At 35.3% G+C, this 19062-nt stretch overlaps 1 protein-coding gene across 1 annotated transcript in view; it reads left to right on the plus strand.

Annotated features, from left to right (window-relative positions):
• The window catches only part of SBF2 (SET binding factor 2), a 494106-nt gene that overhangs the window by 208357 nt on the left and 266687 nt on the right, over window positions 1-19062 (plus strand). The window contains 1 exon segment of the mRNA XM_079104301.1: window positions 13740-13877. Coding sequence (XP_078960427.1) covers window positions 13740-13877 — 138 coding nt within the window.

Raw genomic sequence — 19062 nt, forward strand, 5'->3', positions numbered from 1 at the left:
TCAAGAGAAAATGAGATTCAGAGAAATTAGGTAACTTCTCCAAAAATTATAACCTAAATTAGGGGTCAAATCAGGACCAAGTTCTTAATTGTCTTGTGAAAAAGACATGAGATTATCAAGTGTAGCTTTTCTTCATGAATCTCTTTATCATTATATCTGATAAATTGCTGTCTAGTTTCTGGTTTAGTGTCCCCAGTAAGTGGTTCTCATTCTCTAGGAGACAGTTAATTTTATTAACAGCACTTATTATTAAAAGTTTTTCCTGCAGTTGAAAATGCATGCAGCTCAGTGGTAAAGTACTTGTCTAGCATGTACAAGGCCCTGGGTTTCACCTCCAGCACCACAAAAACAAACAAGTGGTTCTCTTTAATGTTAAGGATACACTGATATGTGTTTATGTAACTTTGTTTTCCAGTGCTGGGGATGGAACCCAGGACTTTGCCCACGCTAGACAAAAGTTCTACCATTGAGCCCTACCCCCAACTTCTATTTTTCTGTAATTTTTAAACTATTAGGTCTTAATAAGCCCTTCCAGGAACACGGAGGATAGACTGAATCTATCCTTACTAATATTGGTTATATTTAGCAAATTATATGTGTATATATATATATTTATATGTATACATATATTTGTGTGTGTGTGTGTGTGTGTGTATGTGTGTGTATAAACAACATTTGCCTGGCTATAAGCAAGAAATCTCTTTTTTTCAGATGGGTAAACTTTGTTAAAATTATATGTATATGATATTTTTAAAAGACTCTAGAGAGCTTAATGGACATACTTTAATTTTTAAAAATTCTGTATCTAGTCTACATCTGAATATCTATACCTAGTAAACAGAGATAGGTAATGGAATTTAGTGCAAATGTCCCCCCCGCCCCCTGGTACTGGGGGTTGAACTCAGAGGTGCTTTACCACTGGCTATATTCCTAGCCCTTTTTTACTTTGAGATAGGATCTCCCTAAATTCATGAAGCTGACTTTATACTTTGCAATTCTTCAGCTTCCTGATTGCTGGGATTATAGGCAAATGCCACCGTGCCTGGCTTGAGCAAATGTTTTTAATCAGACTAGTTGAAAACATATGAAACACTGATTACTAATAGGTAAAAGGAATTGTAGTGTGAGGAGTAATATTTATCTATTACAGACTTTGAGATATTAAAATCTGCTGAATGAAAAATCAAGCACAAGTTACAAGTGAGAGTTTCACAGAATTCAAAAAGCATTTTGCTTCTGATTTTTGTCTCTTATCTTCCTTTGTCAGTCTCATTAGTTTGTTTTTAGTCCCTTTCTAGGTTGTTGATTTGTTACCTTGTCAGTTAGATGTGTTTTGTGAACCCATCATTTTTTAAAGATGGGCCTTTGTTAGAAGAATATTGATTATGTCTTTCAACAACGTTTTAAATATTTACTGTCATATACAGTGCTTTAACAATAAGCACTAGGCAAAAAAATGTGATAAATAAGCATTGACTAGGTGTAATTACATACTGTAGTTCTCTCCCTTCGTTTCTTTTCATTAAAAACAGAAAAATTAAAGCATCAAAATAGAAAATAGTGAACTCTCAGTGTCTTCTGATCCAGCTACAATAATTATTAGCTCTGGGTCACTCTTTTTATTTTTATTTTTTATAACACTTATGTACTCACTAACCTTATACTTTCTCAAAATTAATGTGAAATAGATATTATATTAATAGAACCATATGAAATTTTCTATGTCAAACCATTCAGACCTATATGATAATACCATATAACTCCATATAATTTCATTCATAAAAATTGCAGGATGTATTTCTTCTAAAAGATATTTTTTTAAAAAAATACAATATCATTTTCACACCCCAAAACAATAATACATTAATATCATCAAATATTCATGGTCTTCATAGATCCTTACTTATGTATATATGCATATATACTGCTACTATTTTACTGTCTTTTCTTAGGTGTGAGTTTATTTGAATTATCATCCAAATAAGAATTACATGTGCTTCTGATTGACAGGTCTCTTTTTTTTTCCCCTTTAATTTAATTTAATTCGTACTGAGAATTGAACCCAGGGACACTACCACTGAGCTACATCTCCTGTCCTTTTTATTTTTTATTTTGAGACAGGGTCTTGCTAAATTGCTGAGGTAAGCCTCAAACCTGCGATCTTCCTGCCTCGGCCTCCTAAGTCCCTGAGATTCCAAGTATGCAATACTGCACATGGCAATAGTTCTCTTAGAGCTTTATTAATCTATAGTTTTTTTTTTCTTTATCTGATTTTCCTTGTTAGCCATTTGCTAAAGAAATTGCTCTCCCTTAATTTCAACTTAATAAAAATGTTAATAATTTAAGCAAATTAAAAATTAAAGTATGTGAAATTATTTTAGTTCATCTTGTGAAGAATATAGAAAATATAACTCAGTGTACATAGAAGCCTACTTTATTTCTTTAAGGTTACATTATTGGGCACTTGCTGTGTTCTATGCACTATTCTCAGCTCTTTCATATTCACAACAACCCTATGAAAAAGGTGCTATTATTAATCCCATAGGATAATGTGGTTATAGCTTCTTAGACCACATTATGTATTGGCCTTTTGAAGGAGTCAGTTGACAGCAAGATTCCATGTTTTTTTGTGTTTGTTTTTTTTTTAAGATTATGGTAATAGAATTATGAGTGGAAAAGCCCCAAATGATAGCATTCCTTCTATGTGTTATTCAGGAAATTAGTAAAATTCCAGTGTTTATAATCTACCAGAAGGGAAGACATATTAAATGGAACTCACCTCATTTCCTCTACTGAAGCACTAAATTTTAAATTAATTCTTAAAAAACTAAGGAATTTGTATGACTATTTGTTAATTTCAGTTCTTTAAAGAATTAAAAGTTTATCTATAATTTTCTAAGACATTATAACTGTTTCTAACTATTAAAAGGCAAGAAGTAGGCAAGTTGGCTGATCCTAAAAGATTTTGAAATGTCAACTCTTTGTCCTGTCTAGAATCTTGTCTCATTAAATATACAGTCTTGATATGATTCATTTTTAGATGCTGTCTGAAATTTTGGTTTTAGTAACTACAGTTTTGACAAATCTCTATCTTAGAAGCTATATAAGATATATAAAATACTTTATGTTAAAAATCAAAGCTGAATATTTTCATGTGATAAAACACTGACAGTAAAATAGGTGTAAGAATAGAAGGATTTCATTGTACTATTCAGATTATGTCAGAATAGTAATATACTCATGTACATGTGTATATATAAAGCATGCAACAATATTTGGAAGTAAAACCATAAAGCCATTACTCAAATGACTGGAGTTGAAGTTTAGAGTGGCCATATTGTTGGGTTATCTAAGAGTCAGAATTCCTGCTGTGACCTAATTTTCTTCAGTTTTTCCTTTAGGATACCTAATAAAACATTGTTTAAATCCCTTTGTTTATAATTTTTTATTGTATCTCCTTTATTCTGTAAATGTTCTTTGGTGTATAAAATCTCCCATCACCACCTCCCCCCCTCGCATCCCTCCAGGGTGCTTGGAATTAAAGCCAGGGCCTCAAGCTTGCTAGGCAAGGGCTATACCACTGAGCTGTACCCCCAGCTCATAAACTCCTCTTCTTAATGTTTTTCATTTTTTTTTTTTTCATTCTCCTGTGTTTGAAATTTTCTGCCGCTTCTAGCATTATCTTAAAGCCACTGCGTTCCCTTGTTTGTTTGTTTTGGACTTTCCCTCATATTTGGTGACATTCCTACATACCTGGTGCCTCTATTCCTCATGTTTTCCAGGAATTAGTGGTGTAAATCAGTTTTCCGGCTTCCAAAATCTTGTTAATGTTTTAAACTTATTGTTATCTTCTTTTCCATTTGTTTGCAGTTTGTATTTTTTAACTGTAATTTTAGTGGATTTTCAGGGTGTCTTAGAGTTAAAACATTTGATCTGCCATGCTTAACCAGAAGCATCTTTTGTGTTACTCATTTTGGAACTGTTTTACATTTGTAATCGGTTTGCAGTTGTTTTTTGTTTTAAAGCTTGATATTAGAAGTTATTCTAAATATTCCTTTTTCCTCTCTGGAGTTGTCTCTTGCCAATTTTATATTTAAAGTCAATGTATAGTGCTCTTTGTGAGACTGATAGATCAAAATGTTCAGTGTGAGAGGGTAGATTGGCTTATCCTGTGTTTTTGACAACATAAGATTATGAGTAGGATTCTTTCTCTAATTGCTTGTTGTCAGTATCAAAGGAAGCTATTAATTTTAATGTCCTTATATCTATCTACCTAACTAAAAATCTAGTTTAGTGTTATGTCAGTTTGCTTGGATTTTCTAGGTAGACAATCATATTGTCTTATACATAGTGAAAGTTGTATTATAATAATGAGGACAGTGCAATATAGTGTATAGCAGTAATAAAATATCCAAATGTAAATTTTTACTAAGATCACTGTAGGTGACCCATTTAAATTAAGCTGCATTTATTTAAGTAAACACTTAAAATATCTCTAACTACACTGAAGTATACATCATCAAAAGCTGCCCATTAAAATTAAGCATATATATGACACCAGCTAACAAAATATTTGAGAGTTATTTAGACTCTTAAATCGGCTTCCTTTGAACTTTTGAAAAATACACATGTAAAGTATAGAACACACATCTGATGCTCACCTGGCCTGGCTTGATGACGTTTCATCTACTAAAATTTCTGTTGCTTTATTTCACAATCTTTTCTTCTGTGGTCAGAATAAAGTTCATAAAGTTCTTTTTCATTACTTCTTTTTTTATCCCCTTTAGAAATATACCAGCAAAACAAAATAATCTTGTGGTTGCTTAACATTAAAAAGGAATTTAAAGGTAATTAAACATTTTTGTGCTCACTTGTATATATCCTATAAAACCAGTTATATTTCCCTTAAAAGTCTATAATATATATGATACTGTGCTTGTTTTAGCACAGTAAAAACAATAATGGCTAAGGTATGATACTTTATGAATACTTATATGATGATACAATACTCATTAAAAATACCTTTGTTAATCAGGCATGGTGGTGCATGCCTGTAATCTCACCTACTTGGGAGGCTGAGGCAGGAGTATCCCAAATTCAAGACTAACCTGGGCAACTTAGGGGGACCCTGTCTTGAAACAAAAAATAAAAATGGCTTGTGTAGAGTGCTTGCCTAGCATGTACAAGGCAGTGGGTTCAATCTTTAGCACCTTAATAAACTTAAATAAATAAATAAATAAATAAAATTTTTTATTAGATGCGTGTAAATTGATGGAAAATTTTAGATGTTACAGAAAGTGAAGAAAAAGGATTCATAAATGTATATATGATTTTCCTCCTTTTACGTAAAAAATATGCAGAGCTGGTGATGTGGCTCAGAGGAAGAGCACTTACCTAGCATGCTCAAGGCCCTGGGTTTCATCCTCAGTACCATGAAAAAACAAAAAACACCATATACATGTACATAGGCACACCATCTTGTTGCAAGGAAATGCATCATGTTATGAAATTCAGTTCATGTTATTTAAATTTTTCTCTCACGAATTTATATGAAGATAAAATAATATTCATAAGATGATTTGTAACGATAAGTCAGCAATGAAATAACTGGTTCCTAAAGATGCAGTTGGATTTTAGTCTTGTCAGTGTCACCTGCTGGCTCTGTGAACTTAACATCACATAACCCTGATTTCATTGTTTGTGAAATGAGTCTTGTAAGATATGATTTTATATAAAATGTTTTAAAATATGAGATCTTTTTACATTTGCACTTATCTTTTGTTTGTAGATAAGTGGCCTGATCCATATACTTGAGCAATTAAGTAAACAAGTGAACAACTAAAGTTGGTGTTTATAGTGTATTAAGGTGTGGAGTCCAGCCGCCTAGCAATTTTAACCTGTAACCTTGAGGTACCACTTGCCAAGTATACCAAGGTCTTAAAGAAAACTAAACATCCTGAAAAGGAATACACCTCTTGGCTATTCCCAGATATGTTGTAAAATTTTTATGCATGATCTGAGTGAAATGATGAGGTGAAGGTAGAAGGGAGTTGTCAAAAACATAAGTTGTTGCATATACAATTGTGGATGCATGAAAGCAACAGCTTTCATGGTACATCCATTGGTAATGACTTTTCAAACAAACGTATTTTCTCATGACTTGAAGAAAAGAAAGAAAAATGTAAATTTATTAATTATAACAATGAATTCTAAACATTTGGGGTTCTGTACCTGGTATAGCATTTTTTCCCTGTTTGCCAATAAAGACACTGGAGAGAGCAAAATCCTGATTTTATCCTGTTTGTTTAATGCTTATCATTTTGCTCACTGTCTTTTAGTGACTACTCTGTTCCCAGCTGTCTAAACATTCTCTCAGATTCCTGTCAGAAATGTGATTCCAGCCAGGTTCAGGAATTGTAGCGTCCACTCCCTCATTGTATATTACTTCTTCAAAACATTTTTAGTAGGCTGGGCTTGTGGCTCAGTGGTAGAGCACTTGCCTAGCACATTGAGGCACTGGGATTCAATCCTCAGCACCACATAAAAATAAATAAAGATAGTGTGTCCATCTACAGCTAAGACTTTTTTAAAAAAACATTTTTAGTTAAGAATTGACATGACTGAACCAGCTAGCATTATTACATTTCAAATCCAATCCTATGGGTGTTCTTCTCATTAAACAGTAGCATCATATCCTAATATCCAAATTCTATTATTGCTTAATCATATGTATGATAGAGTGAATTTAGAAGTAGATAGCAGATTAGGAAGAGTTCTTTTCATGGTTTGAAAAAATTTCAGTAAATTCAGTTGTGTGAACTTTTGTTTATTTTCTGAATATTATATATTAAAGTCATTCATTTGAGAGTACAAAATGCAATAATTCCTATAAAGTATGACTCTAATGATACTTTTAAGTGCATAGTGTAAGATAATTCTTTTTTATAGTTGTCATTTTATGTGTTAAATAAGGGATACATCTGTAACCAGTGTCTAGGTAACTCTCTTAACAGGTATTTTTGTGAAAATTTCATAAAAAAAAAAAAAAATCTGACCAGGCCAACCATGAATTACCATTACCATTACTCTCTTAGTTGTGGTCACATTATACTGATCTATGAAGAACTTATTGAATTTGGAAAGTGATCCTTGAAATTTTCCAAAAGTTTTAAGGTCAGTACTTTTTTTTTAATCACAGAATTCCTGTTATAATATAAACAGGGAAATGAAACTGTTTATATAACTAAGGAGCTTTTATTACCTAAACTCTTGCATTCTTCTTCTGGGTGTTATATGTTTCTTATTTTCTACTAGAAGAAGAAATTTTTATAAGCCTTTTTTAGGGGCACATTTAATTTTTTAGTTTAAAAGTTATGTGATAAAACATGGATTAGTAAGCTATAATTTATGATATGGATAAATATCTTGGAAAATATTAAAGGTGACTATTACCTAAAGAACCTTCTACAATGTCACCATCAAGAAATCATTTAATATAGTCACACTAATGCTATGGATGGTTTTAATTTTTCAGGTAAATTTTTCTTATATTCTCTGTATATTCAAAGCATTGAGAAAAGTAGGCACATTACTAGTTGCTTTTTCTAGTTTTAAGTGGCAAAAAATCCTATTGTTCATCTAATTAATATATCTATTTGCTTATAAAAAGTTATTTTGTTCCTTACGAACTCTTCTCTGTGGTAGGTAGCTTCAGTTTGAGATGTCAAATATATTTGATAGAATTAGAAGTAAAATATAGAGATTTAGAAACCTGTTTAGAAAACAGGTTCTTGAGAACCTGTAGTTTCATTTCATGAAAATAATGCAATCATAATTCTTTAGTATATAGCTTTTAGAACCATTTACTAAGCTCAATGATCAGCTAATGATCATGAATGACAAATGTCTATGAGAATGGAATTATTTGTAATTATTATTATCACAGAACTGATTTACTTTGTATCAGAGATGCAGTTTGTTGAATAAGTGGTAGTAGTAGAAATGTTACTGCAAGTTGTATCATATTGTTTTATAACCAAGCTCAGATACCTCATTCCTGGTTCCATACTTAACTTTAGAAAATCATATACCTTCCCAGTGACTTGGGAGGCTACAGCAGGAGGATCACAAGTTCAAGGCCAGCCTTGACAACTTAATAAGACCCTGTCTTGAAATTTTTAAAAAAGGGCTGGAAATATAGTTCCATCAAAGAGTTCCCCTAGGTTCAATCTCTAGTAACAGCACTACACCATCAAACACACACACACACACACACACACACACGCACACACACACAGATTGATGGAGAGAGAGAAAATGATACGCCTGATTTAGGAAAGAAGTTCACTGAAAGTAAAAAAATTTTAAAAGACATTTCTGGGTATGTTGTAACCTGATAAAACTTCCTGGTTCTTTAAAAGGATTATAACTCTCTGCTACACATAAATGTTGTTTAAGCCTAGGTTAGTTACATGTTAGTACTCATTCTCACTAAAAGAGCAGTTTGCAGCTGGGCATGGTGGCACACACCTGTAATCCCAGGGACTCAGGAGGCAGAGGCAGGGAGATCACAAGTTCAAGGCCAGCCCCAGCAACTTACTGAGGTCCTAAGAAAATTGGGGAGACTCTATCTCAAAATTTTAAAAAATAAAAAAATGGGTTGGGGATGTGTCTCAGTGGTTAAGCACCCCTGGGTTGAATCCCTGGTACAAATGAAATTTTTTAAAAAGGCAATTAATATGCTTTTTAGCCTCAGTACCTTTTATATGCTTATAGATCACTAAGGACTACCAGTGAGTTTTGTTTATATGGTTTTATCTGCTTATACATTAAAATTTGCCCTAAATTTTAAAAAATAAATTTATTCATTAAAAAATTACATGTTAACATAAATGTGCTATTTATGAAACTAGCTATATTTTCCAAAGCAAAAAAGGGCAAAAGAGTGACTTTAAAAATATTTTTGTAAATAACTGATCAACAAATATATGAAAAATATTCAATATCTCTAGCAATTAGAGAAATGCAAATCAAAACTATACTGAGATTCCATCTCATTTCAGTCAGAATGGCAATCATCAAGAATACCAGCAACAATAAATGTTGGGAAGGATGCGGAGAAAAAGATACACTCATACATTGCTGGTGGGACTGCAAATCAGTGCAAACCACTCTGGAAAGCAGTATGGAAATTCTTCAGAAAACTTGGAATGGAACCATCATTTGACCCAGTAATCTTGCTCCTAGGTTTATACCCAAAAGATTTAAAATCAGCATCAATTTTTATAGCAGTTCAATTCACAATAGCTAAACTATGGAACCAACCTAGATGCCCTTCAACAGATGAATGGATAAAGAAACTGTGGTATATATACACCATTGAATATTACTCAGTCTTAAGGAAAATGAAATTATGGCATTTGCCTGTAAATGGATGGAACTGGAGAATATCATGCTAAGTGAAATAAGTCAATCCTAAAGAACCAAAGGCCAAATGTTTTCTCTGATATGCAGATGCTAATTCATAATGTTGCAGGGAAGAATAGAGGTATTTTGGACTAGTCATAAGGAAGTGAAGCAAGGGAAGGAGGATATGAGGATAGGAATGATAGTAGAATAAATATGACCTTATTACCTTATGTGCACATATGATTACATGACCTTTGTAACTCTACATCATGTACAACCAGATAAATGAGAAGTTATACTCCATTTGTGTATGATGTGTTATAACGCATTCTGCTGTCAAGTATAACTAATTAGAAAAAAAAGAAAGTATTTTTGTAAATATCTTTTATATTTGATGTACTCAGAGGTATCTGGAGTCTCATACCTGGTTCTGCTCTTGTGATATATTATTTTCTTTTTTTTTTTTTTGTTAAAGTATATGAAGAAAATCAGATCTCACAAATAGGTAATCAGAGAAGGTAAGAGTATTTAATAACCTTTTTAGATAATTAAGGATATTCTTCTTTAAATACTGTGCTAACATGGAATAAATAGTGTTTTAAAAGTTAGTTGGAAGGTGGAATCTGTAACCACATCAGTGAACTTTCATATTATGTTACACTAAAATCTATTGGTCTACCTTATACTTTGAATAGATTTTTAATCCATGCATAATTTTATAATACCATGCATTGATCATTTGGCAAATATGAGTTCAATGAGTTATCTTCCAGATATTGACACATCATTAAATGATATTTAAAATATTATATTATTAATATTGCCATCATTTTTATCAGAAAAATTTTAAAATACTGCAAAGTTTTCAGGCTCATGGTGATGTTTGAAAGCTCAAGTTTTATCATTGGTAACAAATATTTGTTATTTGTGCCTGATACTGGCAGCAGATCTTTATCTTGAAATTACAGGCCTAGTTGATTTGTTTTGAGAAAATGTCTGCCAAATACATGTCTGTATAAGAATATTTTGTCAGATACTTTCAAGTGAAAAATGATGTTCCTTGGGGGAAAAAAAGATCTAATTCAGTTCACAGTGTAAATCATTGCACAATTTTTTTTTCTAGACAACTATCCTATTTCCACATGTAGCATAAGTGCTTTGTATGTACTTACTATTTGAAACATTGGAGAAAGTTGTGGTCATATGTGTTAAGATGAAATTTAATTTAATTTAATTGCTTCCTCAAGGGCTTTCTTAAGTGAAAGTGACTTTATTATTTTTTTAATTGCAAATGTGCAGCTATGAAGAATACAGTAACTACCAGTCAGTTTGGTGCCACTGCTTAGAGTTTGTTAAAACACAGAAATTTTACCTATTGTTTTCTTTTGCCTAACCAATGTAAATGTCAGCAGGGTTGAAAGAAGCAATGAGCATCTTAGTAGTAGTATGAAAATAGTTTTGACCTCAGGAACTTCTGTGATTCTGTTTATCACACCTGGAGAACTGCTATACTGGAATGTAAAGCGCTTGTGGTAGTTTTCAAGCCTGAGGTGTAATGATACAGAATTTAGTATATATAGATTCCAGAGAGAGAAATATTCATGAAGACAATGATGGGAACTTCTCTGTATCAGATTAGTAGATTAGAGAAGGTCTAACAAAATATAGGGGAGAACAGGTTACTATTATTATTGTTATTTATAATAAAAATGGTTTTGGAACACAGGACAGGAACTACCTAAATTCTTTGGTTTGGAGGGAGCTAGAAAAACTGGCAAGTTTCATAGAAGACTTTGTGAAATAAATGATATTTAAGTGCTCAGTAAATATTTGTTAAATGAATTACTACCTAAAAATAAAGATTCAGTAGAAATGTTTTCATTAATTTGGTATTTAAGGTATCTTTAAGCCTTACATGCGATTTCTTCATGTATACTTCATGGCGTCTGCTTAAAGAAATTCCTCTGGTAGGATTTTTTCATTCTGTAAAGAGACTGAATATGACTCCAAATGTAGGAATCATCTAGACAATACTTTTCTGATGTCTCTGGACTGAGACAGGGGCAATGAGGTGGTGAGAGGAAGGGTGGGTTTTCAAAAAGTGTATACAGAGGGGAAAGAGTCAAAGAGGTGGCATTAGAAACTGGGGTGAGTGAGGTGGGGTAATCATAATAAAAGTATTATAGATACTAAAGGATGTGCCAGGGCCTGTTCTGAGCACTTGGCATGTGTTAATTTATATTCCTTCTCAAGAATATTGTAGAATATACATTAATATTCTACCTTTATTGATGAGGAAACTGAAGCATTTAGAGGTTAAGTAAATTGCTCAAGATTATATAGTTATTAAGCAGAAAAAACAAAAAAGGAGGTAATCTGGCACAGAGGGCTGCTGTATCGGTAAACTATTTCTGTACATCATTCATGAGTAATACTGCTAATCAAGGTATCTTTTTTCCTTCAAATTCTAAAGCAAATAATAAATAATAAATAAATAATAGGGTTTTTAAAAAAAGCAGTTTTAGATTCATGGCAAAATTGATGTGAAAGTTCAGAGTTCTTATACACCCTCTCCCTCAGACCCTTTCTAGAAGCAGCCTCTCCCACTGTTATACTACACCTGAGTGGTGTGTCTATTACAATCGATGAACCTACACTGATGCATCATTATCACCTTAAGTCCATTGTTTACATTAGAGTGCATTTTTCCTCTACAGTACATTCTGTACATTTTGACAAAGATATAATGACATATATTCACCATTATAGTATCATACAGAAGAGTTTCACTGCCCTGAAAGTTCTGTTTCCTTGTTACGTTTTGGTTTTGGTTCTGAGGGTGGACTTGAGGGCCTTGCGTGTGCTAGGCAAGCACTCTGTCACTAAACTATATTCCAACTCCCCTAAAAATTCTCTGTGTTCCACCTGTTAATCCCTCCACTCTCCCCTCTCATCCCCTGACAACCATTGGTTTTTTAAATTATCTCCTTATTGTTGCCTTTTTGAGAGTGTCACATACATGAAAATCAATTTGTAACTTTCAGACTGGCTTATTTTACTTAGTAATGTTCATTATGTACAGACTGGAGATGTAGTAGCTCAGTGGCAGAGCTCTTGCCCAGCATGCACAAGTCTGAGTTTGATCCCCATTATCATATAAACAACAAACATACATTCTTTCATGTCTTTCATGGCTCAATAACTCATTTTTTAATTGCTGAATAATAGTTCATCTGTTTGTTTTTCATCCTATAGATCTTCTAGGAGTTACGTAGTTTACACTATATATGTGATCCATTTTAGTTAATTTTGTGAAATGTGCAAAGTTTATTTCTAGATTTTTTTCATGCTGATATTCAATTTTTTCATCACCATTATTAAAAACATTATCGTTTTTCCATTGTGTTTCTTTTCTCCTCTATCAAAGATCACTTATGTGAGTATATTTCTTGGCTCTCTAATCTTTTCATTGATCTCTTTGCCTGTATTTTTTTTTTTTTAATTAATGACATACTGGTTTACTTACTGAAGCTTTAGGGTAAGTCCTAAGTAGGTAGTATCAGTCTTTTGAGGTTCTTTTCTTCAATATTGTATTGGCTATCCTGGGTTTTTGCCTCATAAACTTTAGAATGAGGTTTTTGATAATATGCAAAATAACTTGCTGGGATTTTTATTGGGCTTGCATTGAATTTACAAATTAAAGTGGGAAGAATTGAAATTTATCAGTATTGAGTCTTCCTATCCATGAACCTGTAGTATCTTTCCATTTATTTAACTTTTTTGTGGTTCTTTTTTGTTATACATGACAATAGAGTATATTTTGATATATTTTACATACATGGAGTATAACTTATTCTAATTAGGATCCCATTCTTGTAGTTGTACATAATGTGGAGTTTCACCAGTGGTGTATTCCTACATGAACATAGGAAGTAATGTCAGATTCTGCTCTTTACTATTCTGTTCCCCATCCCTTCCTTTCATACTTTGTACTTTCTCTCCAACTTATTCCATGATTTGTTCTCATATTTGGCAGAAAGTCCTTATTTTTGGTACTATTTGTACATTTGGCAACCTTGGTCTGAGATATGGCATCTCAGAGTGCCATCTATGGAAAATCTAGATGTCTTCATAAAATATACATGCACATTTGTTAAAGTTTTCTACATTATGAATCTGTACATGAAATTTTTTTATGTTGGCTGAAATGACATGCCACATTAGGCAGGCATTTTTGAAGATAGAGGAAACTTTCAACACTTCTCAGATATTAAGGAATAAATTTTCATTATACTTCATAATGTGACATTTTTTCCCCCTGTTTCATTTAGTTTTGTCAGCCTGGAGGATGGCAGCTGTCCAGAGAGAGGAAACAACCAACGTTCTTTGTGGTGGTCCTAACAGACATTGACTCAGATCGACATTACTGCTCATGCCTAACCTTCTATGAGGCAGAGATCAATCTCCAGGTACAAAATCTTTTCTAGCCAAAGTGCAGTCACAGGGACAACATATTTGTGACATTTGTTTTTGATAAAACTGCAAGTTTGAGTTTTATGGGCTACTTTAAAAATCATGAGGCACTTTTTATGTTTTTGCATTTAATATTGAGTAGGAGAGCAACAAGGTAAAGTTTTTTAATAGTTTAATTATCTCATAAAAATATTTACCATAATCTGAATATTTCTAAGAATAGCTTATTTTTATTAAGAGTAGTTTTCTCTCGTGGTGAACTTGTGATTTTTCCCTTCTAGTTCACCCAGGGGATCTTTCATAGAACATAAGAATATTTAATCCAAATTTTTATGAGTCATTTATCACAATGCTTGACATTATTGTTGTAGCACCCAAGTAAATGTTAACTCAGTCTTACTAGTGGTAGTATTAGCAACATGATTAGTCAATATTCAGAGGCTACAATTATAGAAATCTAAAATAACTTTCTCTTTCAGAGTATTGTTTGAGATTTGATTTTAACTTTTAACTAGATATACTTTCCCTGATTTAAGAAGAAAAGATTTATGACAAAGTATAGGGCAACTTATGGCATTTCAGTGATTGAGTTTCAGGGATGAGGGACGAGTAGATAACCAATTTCTGGATATGAGAAATGGTTCACTTGGTGCTGTTCTCATAGAAACCACACTCTTTCCATGTTTTTCAACCTGACTCTCATGGTGCTGGGTATCAGGCTGTGTAACTGTCACCATACTTTCCCCTGAAAATTGCTTCTTCAATGTGCAGTCACTGTCTCACTGCTGACTTCTGCTTATTAGTCTAAAATGGATGTTTCCTTGGTGGAGGTGGAATAGTGAGTCAGAAGAACATAGGGTCTTTTATAATTGTTTGGTTTGCTTTTCATGCTGTGTAATACAAGAAGGAAATTAAAGGGATTTGGTGATGTTGGGTGAGCAAATTTACTTTATTCTGCTATATGGAGATGAATATAGATCACCACTGGGGAAAGATTGACTTGTTTTCTGAAATGGCCTCCCAAAGGAGCATTGGTAGTTTCAATTATGTTTATTAAACTCTAAGAACTGAATTTTCTGGATGCAGAAATCTGATTTTTCAATACAAGAAGAGATAGGTCTCCTATCATGACACAGGTTTACATCATCCAAGTTCATTGGACTTATGTATTAAAACCAGTATGCAAGTTTATGTATTTACAGTGAATTGTTAAAAAGTTACATAGAACAAAATGTGCGTATCTGCAATTATCAGCACATTCTATGTCTAATCTTGTGGGAAGCTATATCACAATCTGAAGGGGTTTTATATTATGAAATCAATCTAATACTTGATGAAATATTTAACAACTGTTAGCATATTGCTTCTGTTTGAGATTATTTTTTTTTTTGTCAATGGGAAATGGAAAATTTACAAGTCTGATTGTCATTTTTTCCTGTCCTTTTGTTACATAAATAGCTGATCAAATTCCTGTTTTGGTCCAATTCAGTCTAAATAAGTTAGTATTCTCTAGCCTACGTGCCACTCTATTGGGTGATTTTTCATTACTATGCTGATGTTTAGAGTTTAAGTTAATTTTGAAAATGCAGCATTTTTTATTTCCCTATTCCTTATAACTAGCCAGGATTGTCTAACAAAACTACTGTGATTATTTAGGTTCTCCCTCTTAAAATAAAATAATGCGGGGAGTTTCAAGATGGCGGCCTAGAGGGTGGCTGCATTTCATGTTGCTCCAGGACTCAGGATTCAAAAAGAGGAGATATTGAGACACTTGGGACCAACTCAAAGCAGCCGGGTGACTCTCACTCTTTGGGAAGGCGTCCCGGATGGGACGGTGGTCCCGGAACGCAGGAAACTTTGTGAAGTAGAGCTGCCGGCGAGACACCCCTCCCCCCGCTGGAGCAGTGAACTCGGACAACTGGGAGCCCGTAAAGGAGGCCGCTCGGCACAGTGCTGGGACTCGGAGCAACCACTGGGGGCTACGGCGGCTGCCCAGGGGAGGAGTGGCGAGGAGAGCTGTGTGGACTCAGGACACCGGGGCCTGCCCTGAGGAGGAGGAGGAGGAACGTGGCTGCTTGGATTCGGAGTGACTGCACCAGAGCTACAGGCGGTTGCCAGAGAGAAGCTCCGCGGCCAGCTGTTTGGACTCAGAACGACGCTTCTGAACCCCGGGGCCGGCCCTGAGGACGAGGAAGAGGAAGAGGAGCGCGGCCACTTGGATTCAGAGTGACTACACCAGAGCTACAGGCGGTTGCCAGAGGAGGGGCTGCGTGGCGAGCTGTTTGGACTCAGACCACTTCTGAACCTTGGAGCCTGCCCGGAGGAGTAGGAGGAGGAGAAGGAGGAGCGCGGCGGGTCGTTTGGACTCGCAGTGACTGCATTAGCACTCCAGGCGGCTGCTCAGAGGAGAAGGCGAGTGGTGAGTTGTTTGGACTTAAAGTGACAGCTCCTGAACACAGGGGGGCTGCCTGGAGGAGAAGCGTGGTGGGTCGCTTGGTCTTGAGTGGCCCCAGAGCTCCGAGCGGTTGCCCAGAGGACCCGTGCAGCGGGTCACGTGGATTCAGAGCCACTCAGAGCGACTGCTACTGAACACCCAGGGGGTTATCTGGAGAAGGAGGAGGAACGGGGAGGGTCACTTCAACTCGGAGTGATTGATTGCCCAGGGCTACGGGTGGTTGGTGGAGGTGGAGGCACGCAGTGAGTTTCTTGGACTCCTAGTGACCGCACCGGAATATTGGGCGGCTGTCTGGAGGAAGAGGCGTGTGGCGGGTCTCTGGGACTCAGAGCGATTGTTCGGGGCCCCAGGTGGGTGCTCAGAGGAGGGGTCGCATAGCCAGGCGATTAGGTGCAGAGCAGGGTCCCAGGATCTAGGAGGCTTCTTGGTGGAAGAGCCGCACAGAGACAGGCTTAGGGCGGAGCGAAGGTTCCAGACCTGCGGGCACATTCTCTGAGGAGGGGCAGCCTAAGGAGATTCATCTGCGAAGGGTGAGGCTCCCAGGCCCAGGAGGTAGGGCCGGGCCCCTGGGAACTTTGCAGAGGAAGGCAGCCCAACCCAGGCGGTAGCTGTAAATTGAGGGGAACCTCTAGGAGGGAACTGACCAGCGAGACCTCCCCACCGGGTGAGTCTTCCCTGCTGGGTGAGGTTTCCCCACAAGGACGGTAAAACCAGAGACACAGGCCCAAACAGGCCTTGCCTCAGCCCGCAGCCTAGGTCCCCTTTGGATGACCATTGGTCAACAAGTGGAGGCACCTCTGCCCACTAGCAGGGATTATACCCCACCTGAAGGCCACCACTCCTAGAGAGGCAGCTTCCTTGTGGAGCACCACATTATCAACTTCCTCCAAGACTTCAGCCTACTGAAGGCTAAGGGGGGATATATATAGAAATCTTCACGGACATTGTAAGTCAATAGAGGAAATCTGCAATATCTCAGCGGTCCACTGATACCTGAACAATATGAGAAAACAAGGAAAGAAAATGCTGCAAACAAATCTAGATGTTACATCAATAAAACCCAATGACAGCATGGCAGAAGAAATGACAGAAAAGGAGTTCAGAATGTACATAATTAAAATGATCAGAGAAGCAAATGATGAGATGAAAGAGCAAATGCAAGCATTGAATGATCGCACCAATCGACAGTTAAAAGAGCAAATACAGGAAGCAAAAGATCATTTCAATAAAGAGTTAGAGATATTGAAAAAAAACCAAACAGAAATCCTTGACATGAAGGAAACAATAAACCAAATTCAGAACTCCATAGAAAGCATATCCAATAGGATAGAACACCTGGAAGACAGAACCTCAGACATTGAAGACAAAATATTTAACCTTGAAAACAAAGTTGAACAAACAGAGAAGATGGTAAGAAATCATGAACAGAATCTACAAGAACTATGGGATATCATGAAAAGGCCAAATTTAAGAATTATTGGGATTGAGGAAGGCCTAGAGAAACAAGCCAAAGGAATGAACATTTATTCAATGAAATAATATCAGAAAATTTTCCCAAATCTGAAGAATGAAATGGAAAATCAAGTTCAAGAGGCTTATAGGACTCCAAATGTACAAAATTACAACAGACCCACACCAAGGCACATTATAATGAAAATACCTAACATACAAAATAAAGACAGAATTTTAAAGGCTGTGAGAGAAAAGAACCAATTACATTCAGGGGGAAACCAATACACATATCAGCAGATTTTTCAATCCAGACCCTAAAAGCTAGAAGGGCCTGGAACAACATTTTTCAAGCCCTGAAAGAAAATGGATGCCAACCAAGAATCTTATACCCAGCAAACTTACCTTCAAATTTGACGATGAAATAAAATCCTTCCATGATAAACAAAAGCTAAAAGAATTACAAAAAGAAAGCCAGCATTACAGAACATTCTCAGCAAAATATTCCATGAGGAAGAGATGAAAAACAAAGAAGCAAATCAGCAAAGGGAGGAATTATCCTAAAGGAATTGTCAAATAAAGGAGGAAACAAGTTGTGTCAAACAAATAAATAAATAAAATTTTAAAAATGAACCAAATGACCGGGAAACCAAATCATTTCTCTATAATAACCCTGAATGTTAATGGCCTGAATTCATCAATCAAAAGACATAGACTGGCAGACTGGATTAAAAAGAAAGATCCAACAATATGTTGCCTGCAAGAGACTCACCTCATAGAAAAAGATACCCATAGACTAAAGGTCAAAGGATGGGGAAAAACATACCATGCATATGGACTCAGCAAAAAAGCTGGAGTATCCATCCTCATTTCCGATAATGTGGACTTCAAGTCAAAGTTAGTCAGAAGGGATAAAGAAGGTCATTTCATACTGCTTAAGGGAAGCATAAATCAGCAAGATATAACAATCATAAACATCTATGCCCCAAACAGTGGCTCATCCATGTATGTCAAATAAATCCTTCTCAATTTCAGAAACCAAATAGACCATAACACAATAATACTAGGTGATTTTAACACGCCTCTCTCACCACTGGACAGATCTTCCAGACAAAAATTGAACAAAGAAACCATAGATCTCAATAACACAATCAATAATTTAGACTTAACGGACATTTATAGAATATACCATCCAACCAAGAGCGAATACACTTTCTTCTCAGCAGCACATGGATCCTTCTCTAAAATAGACCATATATTATGCCACAAAGCTAATG

Source organism: Sciurus vulgaris (genome assembly GCF_902686455.1).
Source record: "Sciurus vulgaris genome assembly, chromosome: 11".
In the NCBI taxonomy this organism is placed as follows: domain Eukaryota; kingdom Metazoa; phylum Chordata; class Mammalia; order Rodentia; family Sciuridae; genus Sciurus; species Sciurus vulgaris.